The sequence below is a fragment of the Cavia porcellus genome, unplaced genomic scaffold (assembly GCF_034190915.1).
Source record: "Cavia porcellus strain 051 isolate PalLab524CR breed Dunkin Hartley unplaced genomic scaffold, mCavPor4.1 scaffold_22, whole genome shotgun sequence".
In the NCBI taxonomy this organism is placed as follows: Eukaryota; Metazoa; Chordata; class Mammalia; order Rodentia; family Caviidae; genus Cavia; species Cavia porcellus.
The window spans coordinates 10,666,645-10,689,700 of NW_026947505.1; the positions used below are offsets into that span (position 1 = coordinate 10,666,645).

The following is a 23,056-nucleotide window of genomic DNA, read 5'->3' on the forward strand; positions in this document are numbered from 1 at the left end:
TGTGTAATCCCAGCACTGTGGTAGGCTGAGACATGGAAATCTCAATTTCTAGCCCAGCCTGGCCAATTTAGTAACCCAGTGAGATCCTGTTTCAAGATAAAAAGGACTGAGGAGCTGGGATGTAGCTCTGTGAAGGGCCTCGGTTCAACCCAGTAACCACATACACAAAGCATTTTATTGATAACATTATGCAAAGCACTTTCAAATGTGCCTTTAACTAATATGATATTTGAGGAATCATCATTCTTATTTTCTAGAGGGCATATAGTCAGCTTTTTGTCACTACAACAAAATAACCTAACGCAGTTAACTTATAAAGACAGAGACTACTTTAGATGATGGTTCTGGAGATTCCAGTGCAAGATCAAGTGACCCCTAACTGTGGACCTCTAGTAGAGCATCAGGTGGTGATGGTTGATGCAGTAGACCACTTGACAATATGAGCCAGAAAGGCAAAGGTCAGGCCAGGGTCCCCAAACCCCATTGGGAACAATGCTCAGTGATCTAAGGACCAAGGTGCCATCTTACCTAAAGCTACACAGCACCTCCCAGTGGTGCTACCCTAGAGAATGAGCCTTTCACACGTGGGTCTTTCGGGAACAGGGATCTAAGCCAGAGCAATGGAAAAGTGACTGTGGATTGCAGAGTGGTGGCTAGTGACAGGAATGAGCCACATAGAGACCTCAGGACTTCTGCCTTTTCTAAAATTCATTGTTTTCCAACCACAAAATAGATCTTTATCTCCCCAGGAAGCACTGTCTAGAGTTTACATTATCATTCCTTGTTTTGCTTGAAGTGTCCATTTGGGGGGTTAGTTGTTATTGTTGTTATTGTTGTTGTTGTTGTTGAATAAAACATTCTTTATAGGAAAATAGGAAATATACATAAGCAAAAAGTTGAAGCCAAAGCCATGCCTGACCCCGCCACTCTTTGTGAGTGGATTGCTAAGGTTAACATTTCAATTCGCATCTCAGGGTTTCAGTCTGAATAGCATAAGCATCTCTTTGTACACCAAAATGCACACGGCACTGCTTATGTGTTCTTTAAATAGTGAGGCATCCTATTTGATGTTTTCTTTGAGTTGCTTCAAGTGCTGTGCTGAAGTTTTAAGTTGTTTGTCTAAACTTTCAATATTAAATGAAGAAATAGCAACTGCTTTCCCAGCAGCTCTGTGGCAGCCAGTCAAAGCCAGCCTGTGGGTGGTACTAGATGCAGAACTTTCATAGGAACATGATATCACTTCTCAGAAAACCTCTCGCCTTCTACTTTCTTGTGGTCATCAGTGGGGGACATTCTGCGTGAGTCACAGACCAGGTCCAAGGGTGGGTCTGGCAGGGTTGCTTTCCTCTCAGACACTTGAAGAAAATCTGTCCTGGTTTATGTTCAGTTTAATACGTTGAATATCCTTCGTCCAAAACAACTTGGCATCATTAGAGTTTCCGACTATGGATTTTTTCAGGTTTTGGATTATTTGCAGTACATGGTGAACTGTCTTGGGGATGGAGCCCAAGTCTAGACACAACATTCATTTGAATTTTGTATTTGCTGTATACACATATCCTGAAGGTCATTTTATATAAGAATTTTAGTGCATCTGTACCTTGTGACAGTCACGCAGGTTGGTGTGGAATTTTCATGTGGTGTTCATGTGGTTTGAGATTTTGTAGAATTTCTAATTTCAGATTTTCAGATTAGGGATGCATAATCGGAATGGCATGATACTTATTATGCCTTTACCCAATAGAAACTAGGAAACTGTTTCTCTCAATCCAGACATTTCGGAAAAGAATGTCTGCTTCATTGATGCTGTATAAATTGTGACCTAAATAATAATTCTAACATATATTTTTTCTTATTTAGGCAGCAATAAGGAAAGAACTAAATGAATTTAAAAGCACAGAAATGGAAGTTCATGAAGAGAGTCGACAGTTTACCAGGTAAGTAGTTCAGCACACTGAAAATGCTTAAGATGGTAAATTTTGTGTTAGGTCACAATTTAAAATTTTTTTTCAGTGTAATATAGCCATCAAATGAACATTTTGCTTTTCCCGTCTTCACCCTTGCTTCCTTTATCTGGTAACCTAATGGTCAATTCTACAGTTGTAAAGATATGACTAGAGGACATTGCAAACTTCTAAAACTGCATGATACACTCAGCTATCTCTTTTAGAAACACTAAGGGTAATGATGCTGAACAAGAATTTCTAAAATTAAATCCTTTTTTTCATTCAAAGAAGTCTGAATCATTTTCAAGAGCTACATCTTGGCTCTCTTTAGTTTTATTTTCTGAGCCAGAAGACAAGTGTCAACATCACTTATTTTGCTTTAGAACTGACTCTTGGAAGCTCTGTGCCCAGAGCAGATGCTGGTGACAGTCAGCGTGGGCACACGTGTGTTGCATTGGGCTCACATAGACATAACTTAGGATGGCAACTGAATTTTTAGAAGATACCGCTGACAATAGACATCCAATTCGTATCTGCACTGCAGACTGCCACTGTTAGCCTGCCCATTACTGTGACAAAGACCTGAGATAACCGATTTACAGAGAAAAGAAGTTTGTTTTGCCTCACAGTGTCAGAGGGTTTTAGTCCATGGTTAATTGGATCTGTTGCTTTGGGGCAGTGGTGAATGACAAAACCACCTACCTCATCCCAGGGAATAAGAAGCAAGAAGAGACAGAGTTCCACAACCCCTTCCTGGTTATTTACTCCCCAGTGGCTGAAAGACCTCCTGCTCAGCACCCCTTTAAACTTTCCAATTGAACCAAACTGGAGCCAATTGGGCACTCTTGGGATCCAGACTATACCAGTGATAATCCTGCTATTTTTCCTCCCTGAACACTTCAGTTTCACAGACTACTAAGATCAGAAAGGACTCAAGTGAGCGGCTCACACCTGTCACAGATGTCCTGGTTCTCTCACAGGTGTATGAGCCTTGCCCTACATCCCAGGTGCATTCCTAAAAATCTACATAGAAATCAAATCTTTAAAAATCAGTTTGATTTTTAAAAATGTTTTCATGAACAGGACCACATTCTAACTTTTTAGAAATAAGAACTAATGCCCTACACTAGAAACAGTCTCTGGGAGGTAGGTCCACTCCTCGGTGCTCCTGGTCCCGTGTGGTCGCTGGTGGAGGCAGGGGTGTCCTGTGCTGGGGGTTATGCGACCTGGAAAGGAACAGCAGCAGAATGTAGTTATTTAATCACAACTCAAGGAGTTCGTGGGAACCCTGTCACAGGCATGCTCTGCAGCTCATCCTCATGTGTGCAAGTCTGGTGTGGAGCAGAAGGTCCCTTATTCTGGGGATCTTTCTCCTTCATTGTTTGTTTTCACCCCATCCTGGCTGTCTGTATCTGCAAGTAGGGCTTTGCCGTCCTGAGTGTGCGGTTTTTCCTCCACACAGAGCTTTCTCCTGTCACAATCAACCCTTGACTTTTGACACGCCCTTAGCAAGCCAGACTGTGCCTCTCCCTGCCACTTCTGGGGTCAGGAAAAGTCCAGACTAAACGTGCCCCCTGAAGTTACACTTTTCCAGTAAAGCTGGGCATAAAAAAGGGGCCGGGTATTTGTGGTTAAACTGCGCTGGCTGGGGCCTGTGAGCCGCTGACCAACACCCTGTGTTTGAGAGGTGAGAGGTCGAGGCCACAGCCCTGCGCTGCGGGGCTTCTGCATACTTTTCCTAGAAATCGTAATATCTGCTCTGCTAGCGTGAAGAGCAAGCAGAAAGGAATCAAATAAAAACCAGAGGTTGTTTTTATTCTGTCTTGCTCTTTGAAGAAAGACAACAGAGTTAAGGAACAGGGGGAAATTAGGGCCCTTTCTTTTTTATATGTGTCTTTTTATATGTAAAAATAATATATTTCAGGTAAGCATTCAAACAATACAAGATTTATTAAGTAAAAATTAACCCCCTTCACTCCTTTCCCTGCTTCATCTCTACTCTAAGAGGGAAGCGCTGGTCAAAGTTCAAGGTAGATTCTTTTGGAGATTTTTGTATGTGTTTGCTAACATGTTTGCACATAGTACATGTGTGTGTACACATGTGTTTTGTATGTCCTCCCTCACACACAGATACAGCATTAGAAAATCTATCCTTACTTGTATCCATCTTATCCACTTGAATGACTGCAGCATCTCGTAGGTAATGTGCTCTAAATTACTGAACAGTTACAGGATGGATGGATGTCTACAAGGACTGTAGTTTTTCATTATCAAAACACTATCATGCACATATCTCTGTGTACATGCCATTTTTTTTCTGCGATAGAGCCAGTAAGAGCATTTGCTGGGTGACTAGAAAGATATTTTACAGTGTGAAAGAAAATAGTTATTATCCCAAAAAGCACTTAGCTATTGAGTCATAGTTGATACCCCTCACCTATCAGTGTCTGGGGCGGGGAGTGTTTGAGAGACTTAATATTCTATAGGATAAACAGTAATACTCTTTCATTGGTTTCTGTGAGATTAAACATCTTCATTTATATTTACTGGCCATTTATTTTTGTCTTTGATTTGCCAATTCAGAGCTTTTGACCAGTTTTGTAGTGCTGGAGATTGCATCCAGGGCCGTGTGCATACTAGGCAAATGCTCTATTACAGAGCTGCACTCCAGCCCTTTTGTAAATTATAATTGGGACTGAGTCTCACTATGTTATCCTGGGTGGCCTCAAATTCAAGGTCTCTGGGGCAAGGGTTTAGCTCAGTTGTGTAAGTGCCTGCTTGGCAAACACGAGGTCGTGAGTTCAATCCCCAGTACCAAAAAAACAAAACTCAAGGTCTCCTTGCATCAGCCTCCCAAGGAACTGGAATTACAAATACACACCACCACACCTTCCTTGCATTGTCTTTTTGACATACATTAATAAAATCTTAAATACTGTATATATTAGCCCTTGGTAACATGTAGCATGATATTTTTAACTTTTTAACGTGAATTTTTTTGTTTAGACTTTTGCATATTAAAATCTATCTTTTATTTCATTGTTGTGTCTTTTAGAGAAAGGCTAAGATTATAAAACTATAATTTTTAGCTTTTACATACACATTTTTTTACACTTACACATTTTGTTTGTTGGGTATTTATTTTTGCATCTGATTCAAGGGAGTAAACTGGCTGGGGATAGTAGTACAAACCTGTAATCTCAGTACTCCAGAGGCTTAGGTAGAGAACCACAAATTCAGAGCTATTAGTGAGTTCGACCAGCCTGGACTATACAGAGAAATTCTATCTCAAAAAGAATTTTAAAATGCTGGACATGGTAGCACACGCCTATAATCGTAGCACTCTGGAAAGCCAAGGCAAGAGAGTCACAAGTTCCAGAAGTGGGCAGTGTAGCAGCTTATCAAGACCCTGTCTCAAAATATTAAACTAAAGAAAGGGCTTTGCACTGTAACTCAGTGCAAAGGTTGTGGGTTCAACTCCAACACCATCAAAATAAAGTAATTTTAGAAACAGTAAGCTAGCATTACCTTTTCTGAATCAATAGTCTATTGTCTTCATGCTATTTATTTCCTCCTGGATATGATTTTTTTTTTTACATATTCACAAGTCAGTTCCTCATTCACCCCATCCCTGCCTATGTGACATGGTTTACTTAGAGCAAATTTGCTGTATGCTTTTAAAGCTGATGGAACATTTTTCCCCTTCAAAATTCTATTGGCTATTTCTCCATATTAGTCATTTAGATAAATTTAGAATATGCTTCTTGTGTTTCATGAAACAGTCTGTTGATATTTTCACTGTTTAAGTAAATATTAGTAGCTGCAAGTAGATAAGCTTTTGGGAGATAACAGCTGATATCAAGGGTAAACTTTAAAAGATATCCCCAAATATATTGATTAACATTCTTTAAAATATCTTTCCAGAAAAGGAAAAATTAAATATTCATATCACCAAAATAAATATGACTTGCTTAAGTAGTGTTTAAATCTTGGCAGTAAAGCAGATGTGTATTGCTATTTTTTCCATTAATTTATATGACATCATTAAAGTCGCATTCCAGCCAGGAAATATTTTTGGCTTTGGAGACAAAAAAAAAATCATGGTTATGATTTTCAAATTGTTTTCTGTATTTAAGGGCAAAACGTTTTCATAAACATTACTGTTTCTAATCAAAATAAGACCAAAAAATACAGTAATATCTTACATTTAGAAAATTGATCACATAAAAGATAGTGGTACTCCAGCCCCAGCCACCCTTGGGAGTTATAAACACTTTATGAATCATTATCTTGGCCTCTAAATGCAACCTAGAAACATAGCAGCTCTTCCTTCTTCTAATTAGTGTTAGATTTTATCTGCTTATACCAAGTAAGTCTGGCCTTCCAAACCTGAATCTCCGAGCTCCCTGTGGACCTGAGGTGGTTCATAAATGGGTTGAGACAGCTCTGCTTCCTCCACTCAGGCACCTCTTTATTCACACAGTGATGCATCCGTGAGTGCTGGAAGGATCCATGCCCATATATAGCTTCCTTTGTTTCTGTATCTTTGGAGAAATATACCAAATGCTTGCCTCTCAGGAGGAGAACTAAACTGGTGGCTGGGGGAGACTCACCCTTTAGAAAGCTGTTTGAGACATAAGAATGTTTTACCTATTCAGAAACAAGCATGGAAAAGAAAAATTGAAGGATGCAGTCCCCAAGTCCTTGTTTTTGTAAATGAGGATTCCATCATGGTGGCTTGTCTTCTATACTGTATCAGCACTAATGCTATGACAGTTCCACTTTTTGTGACCCAAGAAGACATCTCTGGTACCTCCGTTATGGAACATACTCTGTGGCATGTTTCATCTGCCTTGATGATGAATGGCAGTGATCTTTCATAGAATTGTCCCAGTTCCTTCCAAATCGCAGTATTCCAACTCCCTGGAATTGCTATGCATGAGAGGGCTTTACAATAGGAATAGGAGTAAGTGTACCCCCACAGAATTCATCCTGAAGCCTTTCTAGGGTACCAAGCCTTAACCTCAGTCCCTTAGAGCATTTTCTGCTTGTCTGGCCATGTACTGCATTTCCTCCCCAGCTGCTGCCCAGCCAGCCCTTGGCTCAAGACCCAAAGTCCACTTTAACAGCAGGCTGTCTAGACTAATTAGAGCGGGTCATTGTAGTCTCTATAGAGACCACATGACAAACAAAAGCCACTTCCCAGTCCATAGTAAGAGGAATTCCTATAATATAAAATGATTCTCTAAGTTATAAAGACAAATTGCATGAAATGTCGAAGTGTAGTCACAAACTAAACTTCTAAATGATTATAGCTGTGTGGGGAGTTTAAGAGTAATCTCCTGGATAATATTTGTATTTCAAGTTTTTTCAGGTGTTAACATGTGCCAGATTTATAATCAGGAGAGAATAACATTTTCAGCACATGTACTTTCATATATGTAATTTTATTAGCTTATAAATTATTTGCTTATTATATTAAATATATATCTATATAGACATATATATCAAAGACAAAAATCACCAAGTTGAAGCTCTTGAGAATGAAAATGGGAGCTGGGGATTTAGCTCAGCAGCATAAGCACCTGCCTGGCAAATGCGAGGTTGTGAGTTTGAGCCTCAGTACAAAAAAAAAAAACAGAGTGAAAATGGGTCTAAGAGATCACTGGCAGCATGTCAAGTGGAAAAATCAGGGTATTGATTAAATGGAAATGTAACAGTAGTGTATTTAAAATTCAGATGTCTAGAAAAAAGATTTAAAATAACATTAAAAACTCAATGGCTTATAGATTTTCTCTACTTTTAAATATTCTTAATGTAATATTTTTAGGCACATACACTTTATTAAGGAAATGATATTATTCTGTACCTTCTTGAGGTAAAACCATCCTATGTGAATTTACAAATAAAGTAAACCCCCTTTCAGCTGCTAGAGTAGCATAGCTCATCAAAGCAGGACACCATCAGAACTATACCTGGGGAGCAGTAAAAATTCATTGAGGAGTCCTCAGTGAAACAGAGATTACTGTCTCTGTTTGCACACAGATAGTTGTAAAATTCTTCCTTGTCTCCTGGCCTTGCAAGCCTGGCTTAGTGTTGGAACTAAGGAAGAGCCCAACCAGCACGGGTCTGGCCTCACAGGTAAAACGATGAGCTGTGGTTTAGGAAAGCATCCGATCTGATTAATGTCAAGCTGTGTGCCAGGTCACACGAGAAACTTAATGGAAGGCAGAATAAGGCTGGGGTGTAATTCAGTGGTAGAGCACTTCCCTAGCATGGTTTGATCCCCAGCAAATATGCCAAGTAACTAAATACAAGGGAAATTGATTATTCGGGATTTCTGTATGTATCAAATGGGAAAATAACATTTAATATTTGTGGTATAATAATGTTTTTATATTATCTTAATGAATTTTTAGGAAAATGAGTAAGTTTTTAAAAACTAAATTGTGGAGGGACTGTCATTACAGGAATAATTACCGGTTATCAGAATTCCATGGTTTCAAAAGTCTCTCCCTTAACCTCTCCCTCTCTTCAGTAAGAAAATAATAAAAATGTATTTCCATTTTAAAAAGAGGAAAATGCACATAACTTCTAATTCAAGTCTCAGGAAAGTTCTGAAAAGAGGGTAGACAGAGTTTAAGTGTCTTTAGAACATGGTAGATCTATGTATTACTCTATCAGCTTGAATCCTAACACCAAAACTTGCCTTCCATTAGATGGGTAAACTTCTCAGAAAGGAAAACTGAACTTACGTTTTAAAGTGAACCCAAACCATAGAGAAGTAACAAGCCTAGGAGTAACTTGCATTTCCAGTACCTCTAACCATAACACTTTAGAGCCAAATTTGAAGATAAGATGCCTCATTTAACAGGCAATAGATGTCAGCACACTCACTTCAGAGAGTCCAGACTTACTAGGAAGAAAATATAACAGGATGTAGAGGGAGGGACAAGGATTAGGATACATTAAACAGCCAGCAAGGAGTCTCTTAAGGAAACAAGAAGCATCCTATGATTAAAATGACAAGAGCGAGCTCCTAGTCTACTGTTAGGGGAAAAGACAAACATTCCACCCCCAAAGGAAGTGAGAAGACAGAAAAGTGGGTGCCCAGTACACAGGGCCTGCAGCCCCAGGACTGTGCATGGTCTGAGGGCCTCCGGGAGTGAACCAGTTGTCTTTGTGTCTCAAACACAAAGCATGAGCCAGGTGTGGTGGTGCTGCCCTGTAATCCCAGCCCTCAGAGGCTGTGGCAGAAGGACTTCCTCCCGTTTGAAGCCAGCTTGGGCGCATAGTGAGTTCAAGTCCAGCCTGAACTACATAGTGAGATCTTAGTTCAAAAAAACAAAACAGGAAGAAGGAATAAAAGAAAGATGGTGGGAGGGATGGAAGGAGAGAGAGAGGGAGAGAGAGAGAAGAAAGGGCAGGGAGATCATACATCTGCCTAAGATTATGATCAGGGGTGGAGTTAAGAATTTCACTGACATGCAAGTTTTTGAGAAGTTTGATGTATTTTTATTTTTATTTTAACTTCTGTATATTTGACTTCTGTATTTTGACCTCTGTATATTTGACTTCCTGGAAGTCAAATATACAAAAATAATAAAAGAAATTTCCATGTGTCTGTCAAGCATCTGCTCCAGTTATTAACTTATAGCAAATCTTGTTCTATCTTTGTTTCTTAATGCTTGGATTCTGCACAGCTGAATTTATTAAGATGCATCACATACCAGACAGTGCCTGTGTATGTAAAAATGAATGAGAAGGGTTCTGTCCTCAGCTTCTCACGGTCCAGGAGCAAAATCACTCCTGCACAAAGACCAGATTCAGGTGATTAATAGTTGGTGCAAACCAAAAGCTATAGGAACATAAAAGAGGGTGCCACCAATGCCCTCCTGAGAGGTAGAGAAAAAGAGGTTTGGGAACCTCATACAGTGAGATTATACAAAGTGGACATGGGAAGAAAGACTCAGCAGGACCACAAAAGAACTTGGGAGCAAATGACTGGAAGATACAGGTGAAACATGAGCTCTGCTGCACTCTGAAAAAGCCTACCTCAATTCATGGTGATTCAGGAGCACAGCACCCTCCCAACAGTTTGCTATTTTGTAGAGAAAGAGGAACAATACAATTTTTTAACAAAGGACTGGAGGTAATGAGTTGACATTTCATAATAGTAATAGTCTGAAGCATAGATTTGATGGAGAGAGCCAGGGGCAGGGAAATCAATTAAGTTTAGCTTACCAAATGTTTAGGTCGGCTTTTCCATTGTTAGGACAAAATGTCTGACACTTGCAACTTAAAAGGTTTAATTGGCTCATGGTTTCAGAGGTTCAGTCCATGGCTGAATGGCTGTAAAGTGAGAAAGTCATGGCAGAAGCACATGTTACAGTAATGGTGCTCAATTCATGATGCTTCAGGAGGACAGCACCTGAGAAAACTTACCTCAGAGGCATAGCCTTAGTGACTACCTCTTGCATCTGGGTTCAGTCTTCTCATTCAGCTATGAGCATCAGGGAACTAATCCACTGGTGACTGTAGTGCACCTATGATCAAGTCACCTCTTCAGGATTCTCTTACTCCAGTCACCTTGACAGTTGAGATTAACTGGCACACTGAGGTAGATGAGTATTAAGTTACAGAAAACAGGGCAGTGCTAAGTACTGTTACATAAATGTGGAATTACAGAAGTATCCTTGAAAGCTAGATGAGAGAAGGCTTTATGAAGAAGATGGCTTGTTACCTTGATTTTGATCATGAAAACACAGATGAGAGACAAAGGGAGGGAGTTGTAGTATTAGGGACAGCATGTTCCAAAGCACAGGGCTACACAATGCAGGGATGTTCTAGAATTTGCACCGAGAACAGGAAGCCCACTAGCTAGCAAGCAAGCAGACCATCGAAGTGGTGCCTGCAAAAGATGGTAAGGGCTTTAATGATTCAAAGCCAGGCAGTGGAGGCAGAACATGGTAATAAAGGGGGTATGAAGGGCGAAAGACATAAGTAAATTGTAAATTTGATGTTTCTAGACTAAAAATATTTTTAGAAGTGGACCATGACACAAGCTAAAATGTAAGGAAACCTTTGTGTCGTGGTGGGCATGCTTAGTATGTTACCTGTGCAGCGCCTGGGTAAAATGACCGGCAAGCAGTTGGAAATCAGGATGTAGAGAGTTGATTTGGAGTCACCAGTTGGAACATACAAAAGGCTAAAGGTAATGAAATAATGACTTTGTGATTGTCCTGTGATAGCTACAGAAGATAGTCGAGGATAGTGATGTTTTGTCCTAATTGCTCTATAACCTGAATGCTCTTTGTAGAAGGATGATCTCTGGCTTCAACATAATATTTGTAACAGTATCCTAGCTACCTTTCCTTGTAAAGTTCCCCTTACCTTATTTAGATTGCTGAGTACAGGGTACACAGACTCACAGTTTCTGTTTCTTATCCCAGGTTTCATCGCCCATAAAGGAGTGTGGAACTGTTTGCAAGCACAGATGATCATCTTTAGGGGAAAGAAGCCCTGCTTCCCAAAAAGCTGATATTGCACTGAGACTTGAGTGTGTGTGACTCCGTTTAACTTGTGGTAAAGGAAATGTGTGACTCGGCTTTGTTCAAAAGTACTCCTCACCTCTACAGCCCAGAGGGGCCGACGAGTGAAGGGAAGGATGCAGTAACCTTGTTACCCAGAATGTGTACTGATGGTAAGCGGCACTATGGTTATCAGCTATTCTTCATCAGGAGTTTAATCAAAGAAGATGAGCAGAAGACAATCACTGGCTCCCTACTACCAGAAAGCCAAAAGATTTAGTGCCTGTGGGTTAAAGAAAAATTGCTGGGCTCTGGAAAGGGGTGGGAGTTGAGAATCAGAAAGAAAGAGATATATTTCATTATGTTAATGAAGAAAGAATAAGATTGAAACATAAATGTATTTTTTGAAGTAGGCATTTGGTAGCTGAAAACTTATTAAGGGGTTTGGGAATCGTAAACACCCAACATGGATTCCTGAAAGACTGAGTTTTACATAGATATTCTTGTTTTACCATTAAGTTGGTACGGTAAAGTACCATTTTTTTATGTTGTGCCAGTGAATCCAGTTGCCAGAAACAAATCTGAATGTTTTCATGCATCTTTTTCTTAAATGCAAGAGACTCCTACTGACTCTTACCAAGCATGCTTATCCAAATTTTGTTGTATGCTTTAAGTAGCACAGCTCTTCACTCTTGACATTTTTTTGTGCCCCTTCCTAGTGCATCCGTTTTCCACAAAGACAACAGGACTAGGCATAAAGGCAGATGCAATGTTATCCTATAAAACTGTTATAAGCATTAGGAACAATTTTTTTTTCCTTTCTCTATCTGTATTATCTCCAAAGTCAACCAACCACACTTGATCTAAAGAAGATAATGTTGACAATCATGCCACCCTTTTAAGAATGCAAAGTTAAAATTTAAGTAAGGTACAAGCATATGCTGCCTGCTGTTAGTTCTGAGGGGGAATGCAAAGGACCAGTTATTTTTCAGCACTGCATTTTTAAAAAAATGTTGAATTGCTGCTATTAAAATAAAGCACATGCATCACAAACTATACATCCCAAGGCTTAAAAGAACAGAGAAAATTTCTGCTAAATTGTGTGTGGGAGAAAGCTCATTTCTTTTTTTATATTCAGAGTCTGCAGATTGCATCCATAAATGCAGTATTTACTTTCAGTGCCAGAGATCATTGAGATGAAAATCACAGACAGTCTCCGTATGAGCCTACAAGCAGTATTGTTTACAATGAGAACCCCTCTGTTACTGTATTGCCCATTCCCGTGGACTGAATCTCAGGCTCAGTTTGATGCCTGCTCGCCCATGTATATGACTGTGTGTAAATACCGTCCTGCATTTAATTGTTCTTAGTTGTTTTGTGGCCCTTTTTATTAAAAATACATAACAAAAAGTCAAGACCTAATTAGACTTTATTCTTAGAGCTCAGAGTAAAATTTCCTGAACTGCATTTGGTTTGAAATGTGGAAGACCATAATTGTCAATTTCAGCCCAAAACCAAGCGTTATGTCTATTGGTTAAATTCAGATCCCTCCATTCATTGGGAATTTAAAAAAAAAAAAATTCAAAATGAATGATTTTATTTAATTTTTTAAATTTTCCCCTCTTGGCCTATTATAAAAAGCCAGAACAATTTTATAAGAAAAGTAACCAGCATTATTGTACCTCTTGCTGCGCTCAGCTATGGGCATTAATAAAGTAAACTTGCTCTCTGTACTATTGTCATTTTTCTAATAGGATAAGACATACTTTGCTTTGAAAATTTTTCTTTGCATGCCTAAGTGTCTGTCTCTGGCTGATATTTTGTCTGATTTTTGTTGTTACTGTTCGTGGTGCTGGGATTAAATCTGCGGCCTGGTATGTCCCAGGCAAGCATTCTACCACTGAGCTACACCCCCCAGACCTTGCTTTATACTGTTTCAGTTGAGCCATAAAAATTAACTTTGTTCTCCTTTTTATTTCAAAATCATCCTTTTCTTTACATAGTTTAATGCCATTTTGAGAGAAATACTAGGAATATAATGTTTCTTTTCTTTCTCTGTGCTTAGAATCATGGAACGTTATTTTAAAATTTCTAATCACAGATCTTTATGTAATACTAAATATAAGACATTATTACCACTTTATCATTTAGGATACATGTCATAGAAAGCTCCTGTTTGGAATGTTTTTTCGACTGTGGAACAGTTGATGTAACTTTTTAATTCCCTACAATAAGGTTCACCCAGTACAAAAGTGAAAACCTGGTACTTCAATGTATTGTTTTCCTTGCATAATGTATCAGATTTATGAACTATCCACACTTTTTCTTCACATTGGTTGGGGTATTTAGAGAAAATCTTATGTTAAGTTTTTTTTAAAAAAATTGTAACTACTACTAACCTAATCTTTAACTAATTGGCACCACTAGTTATTCCATTAGAATGATCCTTAAATAATAGGCTGTACAAAGCACTAAAGCATTATGAGCTACGGTGCATTTCCTAGAATAAATCCCTGTTGTCTTGGTAAATTTTAAGAGGCAGAAATTCAGCATAATCCCAGCAGCAGCCCATCCTGGGGTCTTTGTCTGGCAGCCCTGAAAAGATGCAAAGGCACAGGCCACCCTCCCTGCGGTCACGGCTGCCCACTGTCCTGTCTGCGGTTTGCCCAGTGTGCCTCTGTTCTACAAAGAAAGTGAATGTGCGTGAGAATTGGTTTTTCTTTTTCTTTCTTTCTTTCTTTTTTTCATCCTGAGGCCTGAACCCAGGGCTGCTGTACCCAGGTACACACTCTGTTGGTGTGCTACACCTCTGATCCATTTCAGTTTTGTTGTGGTTGTGGCTGTTTTAACACAATTCAAGTTTTTTGCTAAAGTCCACCATTTATTAGGCTAATGTTGAACAAGTGAGTGGGTTTTCTCAGGTCTTTGAGATGTGATTAAGGAAGAAAGCAAACTCATCCCTAGGAAGATCCCAGGCAGAAAAGAAGTAGAGTATAAAAACCAGAGTGACCATTTCCATCTGTTTTTTATTGGCTGCTAAGGTATACGCATTAATGTGAAGGTAGTAAGAAGATTCTGAGCTGGCTTTCTCAGCTTTCTTCCAGTTTTACCAATCAAACTGGCAAAATTAATTCTCTGACAATCACCGTTAAGGCAAATTGCTTAGTTTCCTAGGGTATATGAAGTAGCGTGCATTTTCTGATATGATTTAACTAAGATCTACAGTATTCAGAGAACAATCCTATGCATTTGAATTTGAATTGTTTTAATTGAAGGAAAAAGCAATCACATCTTTCCTTCTCACTTATCCAGATAACGCTGACTTTGGTTTCGTTTTTATATCCTTAGTAGTAGAATGAGTATTTTACTCACCTTTCTCTAATGTCACTGAACAGTTCTGAAATTGAAGTGAAAACATATTTAAGGAAATAGACAAATACATCTGAAATCACCAGATATTGAAGAGGAGTTTTGCATCCTTAAAATCCTATCAGTTAGATTTTGTATCCTGCAACTAATTTAGTACTGAGTTGAATTTAAAACAAATACACTTAAAAGAGAAAAAAAACTGAATAAACATTGTATACACTGATGTGAACCACATCAACACACAACAGCATTTTATTTCATGGAGTTAGGTGGACACAGCTTTCACAAATTATACACTATTCACAACACAAAAAGCTACTCTTATCTACCACGTCCATACTTACTCCCCTCTGGCTCAAAAGTTTCAGTAGTCTGTTACTATTTGTAAGCGGTCCCAGCAGCATTATTCAGAGTAAGAAATTTTCACCCGAGAAGGTCAAGTGGACTTAAACTGACATAAGATTTATGAACGTCTCTCATTTTTTATCAATATGGCAGAATTGTTTGAGCATTCTTAAATTCTAGATATTTTAAGCCTATCCTTCGTAGTAAAAGCATATGCTTGGAAATCATTATCTCTCCACTTCACAAGTGTATGTTGCAAGCACTAAAACTCCTTTTAGATGCAGTTTCCCTATGACGTTGCCCTTCAGCATCTTGACATGATGGATTATCCTTCAGTAGCATTTGCCCTCTACTTGCTGGTAGCAGACACTGTTGTCTTAAATGACAAAGCAAAGTGAAACTCAGCAGTTCAAATATGTTCTAGAGGAGAAAACAGTGACAAAATTAACTACCAGCTAAGGAGAACATCTTTTGGAGAGAAACCATGTCCCCTAGAACGTGCAAAACCTAAGTTTAAGGGGAACATTAGACTCTACTAGAAAAGCAAGCAGCGACCAAATGTGGGGAGTGGGAGTGAAGGTGGGAAACCCCCCAGCCATTCTCATTTGCACTTTCCAGTGACTTTTTGTAATCATGGAGCATAAGTTCTGTCAGGAAATGTGAACCACCATTAGTTTCTTTTTAAAAGAAGCTATTAGTATTTGTCAAAAGAAATCAGCCCACCTGTATTTTTCTTGAAGTCTGGGCCATCCCAAACTAAGAAATTCCATTGTATTCGTGATTCTAAGAAAAAGATTTCTGACAAAGAAATGAAAGAAATGGACACTCCTGTGGCAGCTATTCCCACCTAAAGTAGCCCTCTAGCAAAGCCCTAAGATTTACTACACAAAATTGAAAATGTTACTTAGCCCATGGCATCACTAGCACAGCTGCATGGGGCAGCTCAGCCCTGTGAATCAGTGTTTCAGTGAGGTGCTATTGCATTCAGGTCAAGGCAGCTTTTTGTCGCATGAGACTGTCCCACGCGTCACAGGATGCTTAATACTGCAGGCTGCAGCTGACTGAATGCCAGTAGTATTAACAGTCATTGTGAAAACCAAAAGGAAAACGCCTTGCATGCATTTGTAGGTCCTCTGTAGGAGACAGCTACCCCTTCCCCTGAATGCGACTGTCTGTTGCAGTCTGATGACACACAGGAAAGGGGGCCGATCCCAGAACATTATTTCTGTGGCCTCGCTTTTCCTTGGCCCCCTTTGCGTTTCAAGGCTTCCACTTCAGCTTACTTCAGTGCAGCTTTATTTTGCCAGTTCTCTCGGGAAGAGGTAACAGGATAGTTACAGCAGTTCCAGCGGCCATAGTGACGTGGCCTGGTCCCTATGTTTACTGAAAGAGATTTTACATGAAGCAAGCTTTTTTTTCTCTCTCTCTCTCTCTTTTGCAATTTTACCCCAGAACGACACTGCTGACCATAATGCTTGTCAGTGTCATGGAGATTGTTGCAAGACACAGCGACTCTTAACAGCCCGTATAAACAAAGCTAGTGGTCTTTGGAAATCACTATTAGATTTTACCGGGTAACACTGTAGCTTGTAAGTCCCAAAAGAAGCATGTAAGTTATTTCATCCAAAAGCAGAGGCTTGAATTCCCCTATAGATATAGTCAGGAGTTCAGCTCTTTGAAGAACATTGATGAAAACTGCATTATGATGGAAATGTGGATTAATGTGAATTGCATGTGTATCATACTGCAGCGATAGTCATACAGGAAATAAGACGAATTTTATCTAAGTGAAACATTATCAAACTGTCCTAGTTACACGGAAACATACTTACTCTCCTTGTCACTTTTTATCACCAAAACTGAATGGTTAATATATCTTGTATTGGGAGCTGGGCATGGTGACTCGTGTCTATAATCCCAGCATTTTGGAGGCTGAGGCAGGATAATTGCCATGGGCTTGAGGCCACCCTGGGCTACATAATGAGTTCAAGGCAAGCTTGCACTACAAAGTGAGATTGTCTAAAAAAAAAATTATTTGGCTGAGTTGTGACTAGGAGCATGGAATTAAATTAGTAGCTATGATTTTTAAGTATTGTAATTCCAAACAAATCGTTGATGTAGAGCAACTCAAAGTTGATAAAGGTGGTTATGTTGTAAATTCATAGATGGTGCTTAAGAATTCTTACCTTTTTTAATAGCAATATTTTTTTACACGAAGAATTGACAGGAGTGAATAAGACGGAATGCCACTCCACCCTCAGGTCAGTTTTATGGTGTATTAAAATGCCAATCATGTTTGTGCCACTTGCCAGTCTGAGGGACTTTTCCCTTCATGCTTTTGTTAACAGTTTAACTGTGTTGTTAATATTGCTTAGGAAGCCTCCACGAGAAGTTGCCCACTGCACTGCTAACTAGCATTTAGAAATATCAGAATAAGTCAAGGGTCAAACCACTTTCATCATCTAAAATGTAGGGACTAGTTTTTCCTCCTGCTTCTTTTTTCTCTCTCTCTCTCTCTCTCTCTCTCTCTTTAGGCTTTCTCTTGTGGCTTGGAACTGTGCCAGTATATCTGAAACAATTTCACCAGTTAAATAGCTACTAAAATTTAAACAAGTCATTTTTCTCTCTGTAACAGTGATTTTTTTAAAAATAATGGACATATTATTTTGTTCTTTCCATCTTGAGTTAAAGCGTTAAGAATGGTAAACTGTGATCATTAGCAGACTAACTGAAAGACTCCAGCTCCCAGTGCACAATGTAGGCCTGCATATGACACAGGTATAATATCTGTGAGTGTAAATAACTGGAACTGTACACTGATTAACACAACAGTTGCTATTTTTTGTTGTTGTTCTGAATCTGTACTGTATGATAGAATGTGGGTATAAATATCTACAAGTATACACACATATGTATGTGTATTCCACTATTGTAACCTGAAAGAAAGACCATGTGTTACCTTTTTTATTCCATATTGGTGTTCGTGTTATTTAAAAAGCAAACTCGCGCTCTATCTAGTGGTTTACTATAATAGGAGATATCGCCGTGCACAATTCCAAGTGCCTTAGAACATTGTTTAGCTTTCCTAAGTACCTATAAATGCATATGTGTATAAAATTGGGAAACATTACCTCAATAAAATCATTGGGAAGCCCCAGTTTGGGTTCGTTCTGATCTGTATTATATTTGGATAATGTGCAGTCTTTTCAGCTGCCAGGCTCACGGAGTCCTCACTGTAATGCAAGAGGAAGACAGCTTTCTTCATTTCCTGTTATTTCGACTCCACCAATCTTTCTAACATGCTTTTGTATGTAAGGTCTTGTGATTTGTACTTTTTATTTAAAATCCTGCCTAAACAAGTACTGACCTTATTAACAATATATAGTATATTTTAAATCTTGCTATCTTTTATACCCAAGGATATTTGATATATCTTATTGACAGTCACAGTGTATAAACATAATAGTCCCTTTAGAACTTACAATATGGAAACTAAGTAGACTCCCTTATTGTGCACTTCAAGGAAGAAAAACGTGTTAGGAAGCGCACATGGTGGTGGCACACCTACAATCCCAGCACTCAGGAGGCTGGGGCAGGAGGTCTGAGTGAATTCAAGGCCAGCCTGGGCTGCATAGTGAGTTCAAAGCCAGCCTGAACTGCATACTGAGACTCTGCCTCAAAAAAAAGTTTGAAAGCATAGTTTGACCAGAAAAGAAATTGGAATATGCTCTTTGTGTTTGTTAAGAGTGGTTACAATAGTGATTTAGCCTCCTTTCACTCCAGAATAAAGTCAGAGATGTAAGGGAGAAGTTGACAGGTATATGTATGTCATTGTCCTAGAAAGAGGATATAAAATAAAGAAGCCTGGAATCAAAAACCCTAAAAATTTGGCCCTGGTATACTATTTCCAGGGCAGGTCTAGCTGTTGTTGCTCTTCCTCTTCTTCTTCTTTTTCTTCTTCTTCTTCTTCTTCTTCTTCGTCGTCGTCGTCGTCTTCGTCTTTTTCGTCGTCTTCTCTCTCTCTCTCTCTCTCTCTCTCTCTCTCTCTCTCTCTCTTTCCCCCATCTTCTTTCCTTTCTGTCTTCTTTTCTTTTTGTTTGTTTGTTTTTGAGTCGGGGTCTCACTGTGCAGTTCAGGCTGACCTTGAACCCACTATGCAGCCCAGGGTGGCCTTGAACTCCAATCCTCCTGAATCAGCCTCCCAAGTGCTGGGATTACAGACATTCTCCACCATGCATTGTTTCATTTTGTTCTCAGGCATACCCAGACACTATTTTAAGGCATTCCTTTCTAAAAGTCAGTGGAGAAAGAAATGGAGGTTTTTGTTGGACACAATTCTAAATGCCTCTGATTTATCGTGACTTTACTTTCTGCTGGACCTCCACTGAGACTTGTAGGGAGTTGTCACTAGGGCGCTGCTGCCCCAACACCCCAAGACCTCCCTCAGTTTGTGAGATTTTGAGCTCTTTGTCCTTTAATGGAGGATGTTAATAGTAGAACACATTAGAGACTAAGAACCTAAGGCTTGTGGGACTATTTTTTCTTCACTTTTGCTAAAAACAGGCACTATTTCCAAGAAACACATGTATGAGTGCACATTAATTTTACAAAGTACCGTGTGGCATTTGCATATGTGCACATAACGTTTTAATCATATCCATCCTATTCCTCTCCCTTCTACTTTGACAACATCTTTGATCTTTCATCGTGTTTTGTTTCTTCATGGAACTTTTTTTATTCTGCATGTCAAAGAAAATGTGTGACACTTGTCTTTCTGAGGCCAGCTTACTTCTCTTAACATGATCTTCAGTTCCACCCATTTCCTGTTTTTCTTTATGGTTCTTCCATGAATAGCAACTAGGTTCATTTCATCTTTGGCTATTGTGATTTATGCCACACACAAAAAAGAGGGGTAAATGCAAGTAGCCTTATATTATGCTGGCTTTATTCCTTTTGGAACGACATAGCTATATCCATATGGTAGTTCTATTTTAATTTTATTAGGAACCTTCTAGGTGATTTTCATACCATTTCCTTAGATATCGTAAGGGGAAAAGCCACAGGTGCTAGTTCCTTGCAATTAAACAAATACCAGGCGAAATGAGAACTAGTATTCTCAGTGATTGTCTCCCCGAGATTTCTTCCCACATGTGTTTTCAACTGAAATTGTCCCACATCAGACTAGCCAGCACAGAGAATACTCAGCATGGGCAAGCATTTGCTCCTTATTGCTCATAGAACAGTGCCCAGCAAATGAGCTTTCTCGTAGGCCTGTCCATATTTTTTGCTCTTAAATTCAGTCCCTGGTGACCTCTGATATCTCAGTCATCAACTGTTGGGGTCTTCTCCATCCAACCCATCCATCAACACATTGATCTCCGGCAAAAGGTGATGCTTTAACTGTTTGTACTCAGAAGCTTCCGGTGAGTCCCTTCTGAGTACCACCTCATTCCAGACACAAAGAGCCCGTGAGAGCTTGCAGTGACTAACCGCAGATCACAGTTCTAAATTACTGTCCCATTGTTACACAGTTGGGCCAAATTCAATGAAGTGTGTCACATGCTGCCAGCCTCCTGACCTTGTGTAGCACATCCTCTCCAGCTGGAATTCTCTTTTTATGTGTTACTATCCCACTCATCCTTCTAGGGGCAATCCGAGTATTTTCTCCAGCTATTGCACTGTAACTTATGTATAATGTTTCCTTAAATAATATATGTAAACTTAACACATCTTTTATCTTGATAAGTAATTTCATTGCCCAGGTATGTTGATAAGTCATCTAATGATATTTAATTTTAAATTTTAAGTAGGATAAATTCTTAAACTTTATTTACCAATAATAAGATACAGTTTTTTCCTGTATAAGCCTACACTTAATCACATAGTTTAAATTTGGATTGTGTGGCTAACAGGTCAGATTCTACAATATTCCGGTTTTTTTAAATTACAAGTATTTTATTACCAAGTACAGTATAGATCTCTCAATGATTAGCAAGTAAAAATGTAGATTTTAAAACTTCAGGTAAACTGAAATTTCTAGACTAGAAATTCACCATTTGTCTAATGATCAGAAATTCCCACCGGGCATGGTGGTGCACTCCTGTAGTCCCAGCACTTGGCAGGCTGAGACAGGAAAATCATTAGCAAGTTTGAGACCAGCCTGGGCTACAAAATGAGCCCAAGGCCAACCTGAACTGCATAGTAAGACCCTGTCTTGAAAAGAAAAAAAAATTCCCAACAGAGAAATATGTTATATGTATTATGTATTTCTGGGAAGAAGTTATTTGAAAACAGAGACACACTCAGAACCATTTCTTGATGCCCCTAACAGTAGAGCATCTCCAAATGCACAGCCTTCAGAAAGAATTGATTCCGTTAAGGCAGATTCAGACAACATCCCAAACAAGTTTTTAGTCTGATACTCCCAAATTGCAGTTATTAATCCTTCAACGATCATTTACTGACCCTCTTGAAATTTTGCGTATTCTTTCTCTTGGACTAGACACAACCCATTGAAATGACATCCAATCAGTGCCTACATTTGTTCCATCCCAATGTCTGATCTCATTTTTTCCTGAAAATAGAAGTCTACAGATAGGCAATGGATGGAGCAATTAAAGCTGAGCCAAAATGGAAGAAATAGTGTAGAATCTGATCTGCTAGCCACACAATCCACATTTAATCTAATTAGTAATTCAAATATAATTCTTGTCTAGACAGGTACATAATTCAGGTTCAGTTCCTCTCTATGGAGGAAGCTGGATTATGTCCCCATTTACCCATCATTCTCAATATTACCTCTCTGTGAATGTGTTTTATATAAGCACTGGCCTTTGAACTAATCATAACATCTTATTGGCAGCCTCATTAATAATGCACACAATAAAATCCTTAACATGCATTCATTTTCTGTATTTGTGAGAGCCATAATCTTATAATTTTATAATCATTTAACAATGTTTATTGAATTAAACTATACCAGTTTCTAACCTGTTGATTTTAAGTATTATATTAGATTTCTTGTCACTGACACAATACCCAACATTGCAACTTAGAGATGTTTCACTTGCAACTTAGAGATGTTCACTTGCTCACAGTTTCAGTCCATGGACAGCTGGCTGCACAGCAGGAGTATCAAGGTAGAAGGCCATGGCAGAGCAGAGATGCTGAGTTCATGTAAGTTGGACAGCAGCAGAGAGAAGATAGTGAGGGACCAGACACACAGCCCAAAGTCATGCCTCTGGGGCACGTCCAGGAGCATCCATTAATCTGCTAGGAGTTTCTTAATCCAAGGAAGCTGACTTGATAGGATTAATGGTCACAAATATCTTTACTTCTTATATATAACAAATATAATTCATTCAGCCCTCTACACTCATGGCTTCTGTTGTAGAGAATTCAACCAACACACATCAGAAATTTTTTAAAACTGTTCATACAAAACATACAGAGACTCTCCTTGTTCTCTAAGAAATAGAGTATAACTATTTACATAGCCTTTATGTTAAGTATTATAAATCATAGAGATGCCTTGTAGTACAGAAATGTGTGCTCAAGTTATATACAACTATGACACCATTTTTGTAAGAGAATCAGCACCCTGGGGAAGAGGTGTTCCTGGAAGTAATCTGCAGACAGAGAGAGACAGCTGTACTTCAGATCCTCAATATGAAATCATGAACACTGAAGAAAGATCTACAAGAGACATTAAAAGCTTCCTGCAACCTCTTCCTGCTCCTTGGGGACAATCACCATTGGCGGTGCAATGCAAGACTCCCAGACATTTCTTTACACTGCATTTTTTGAAAATATTTCTATGTAAAATATTTCTGTGTGATTTTTTTACAACTTACTGATACAAAAACG

General features: G+C 39.0%; 1 protein-coding gene across 8 annotated transcripts in view; it reads left to right on the top strand.

Annotated features, from left to right (window-relative positions):
* Phactr2 (phosphatase and actin regulator 2) overlaps positions 1–18,347 on the top strand; it is a 268,905-nt gene extending 250,558 nt beyond the window's left edge. For all 8 annotated transcript variants that reach the window (XM_063233411.1, XM_003465632.4, XM_063233415.1 and 5 more), the window contains 2 exons: positions 1,861–1,937; positions 11,399–18,347. In XM_063233411.1, the coding sequence (XP_063089481.1) occupies positions 1,861–1,937; positions 11,399–11,414 (93 nt within the window). In that variant the 3' untranslated portion in view covers positions 11,415–18,347. The remainder of the gene's footprint in view (positions 1–1,860; positions 1,938–11,398) is intronic.
* Positions 18,348–23,056: the final 4,709 nt, after the last annotated feature.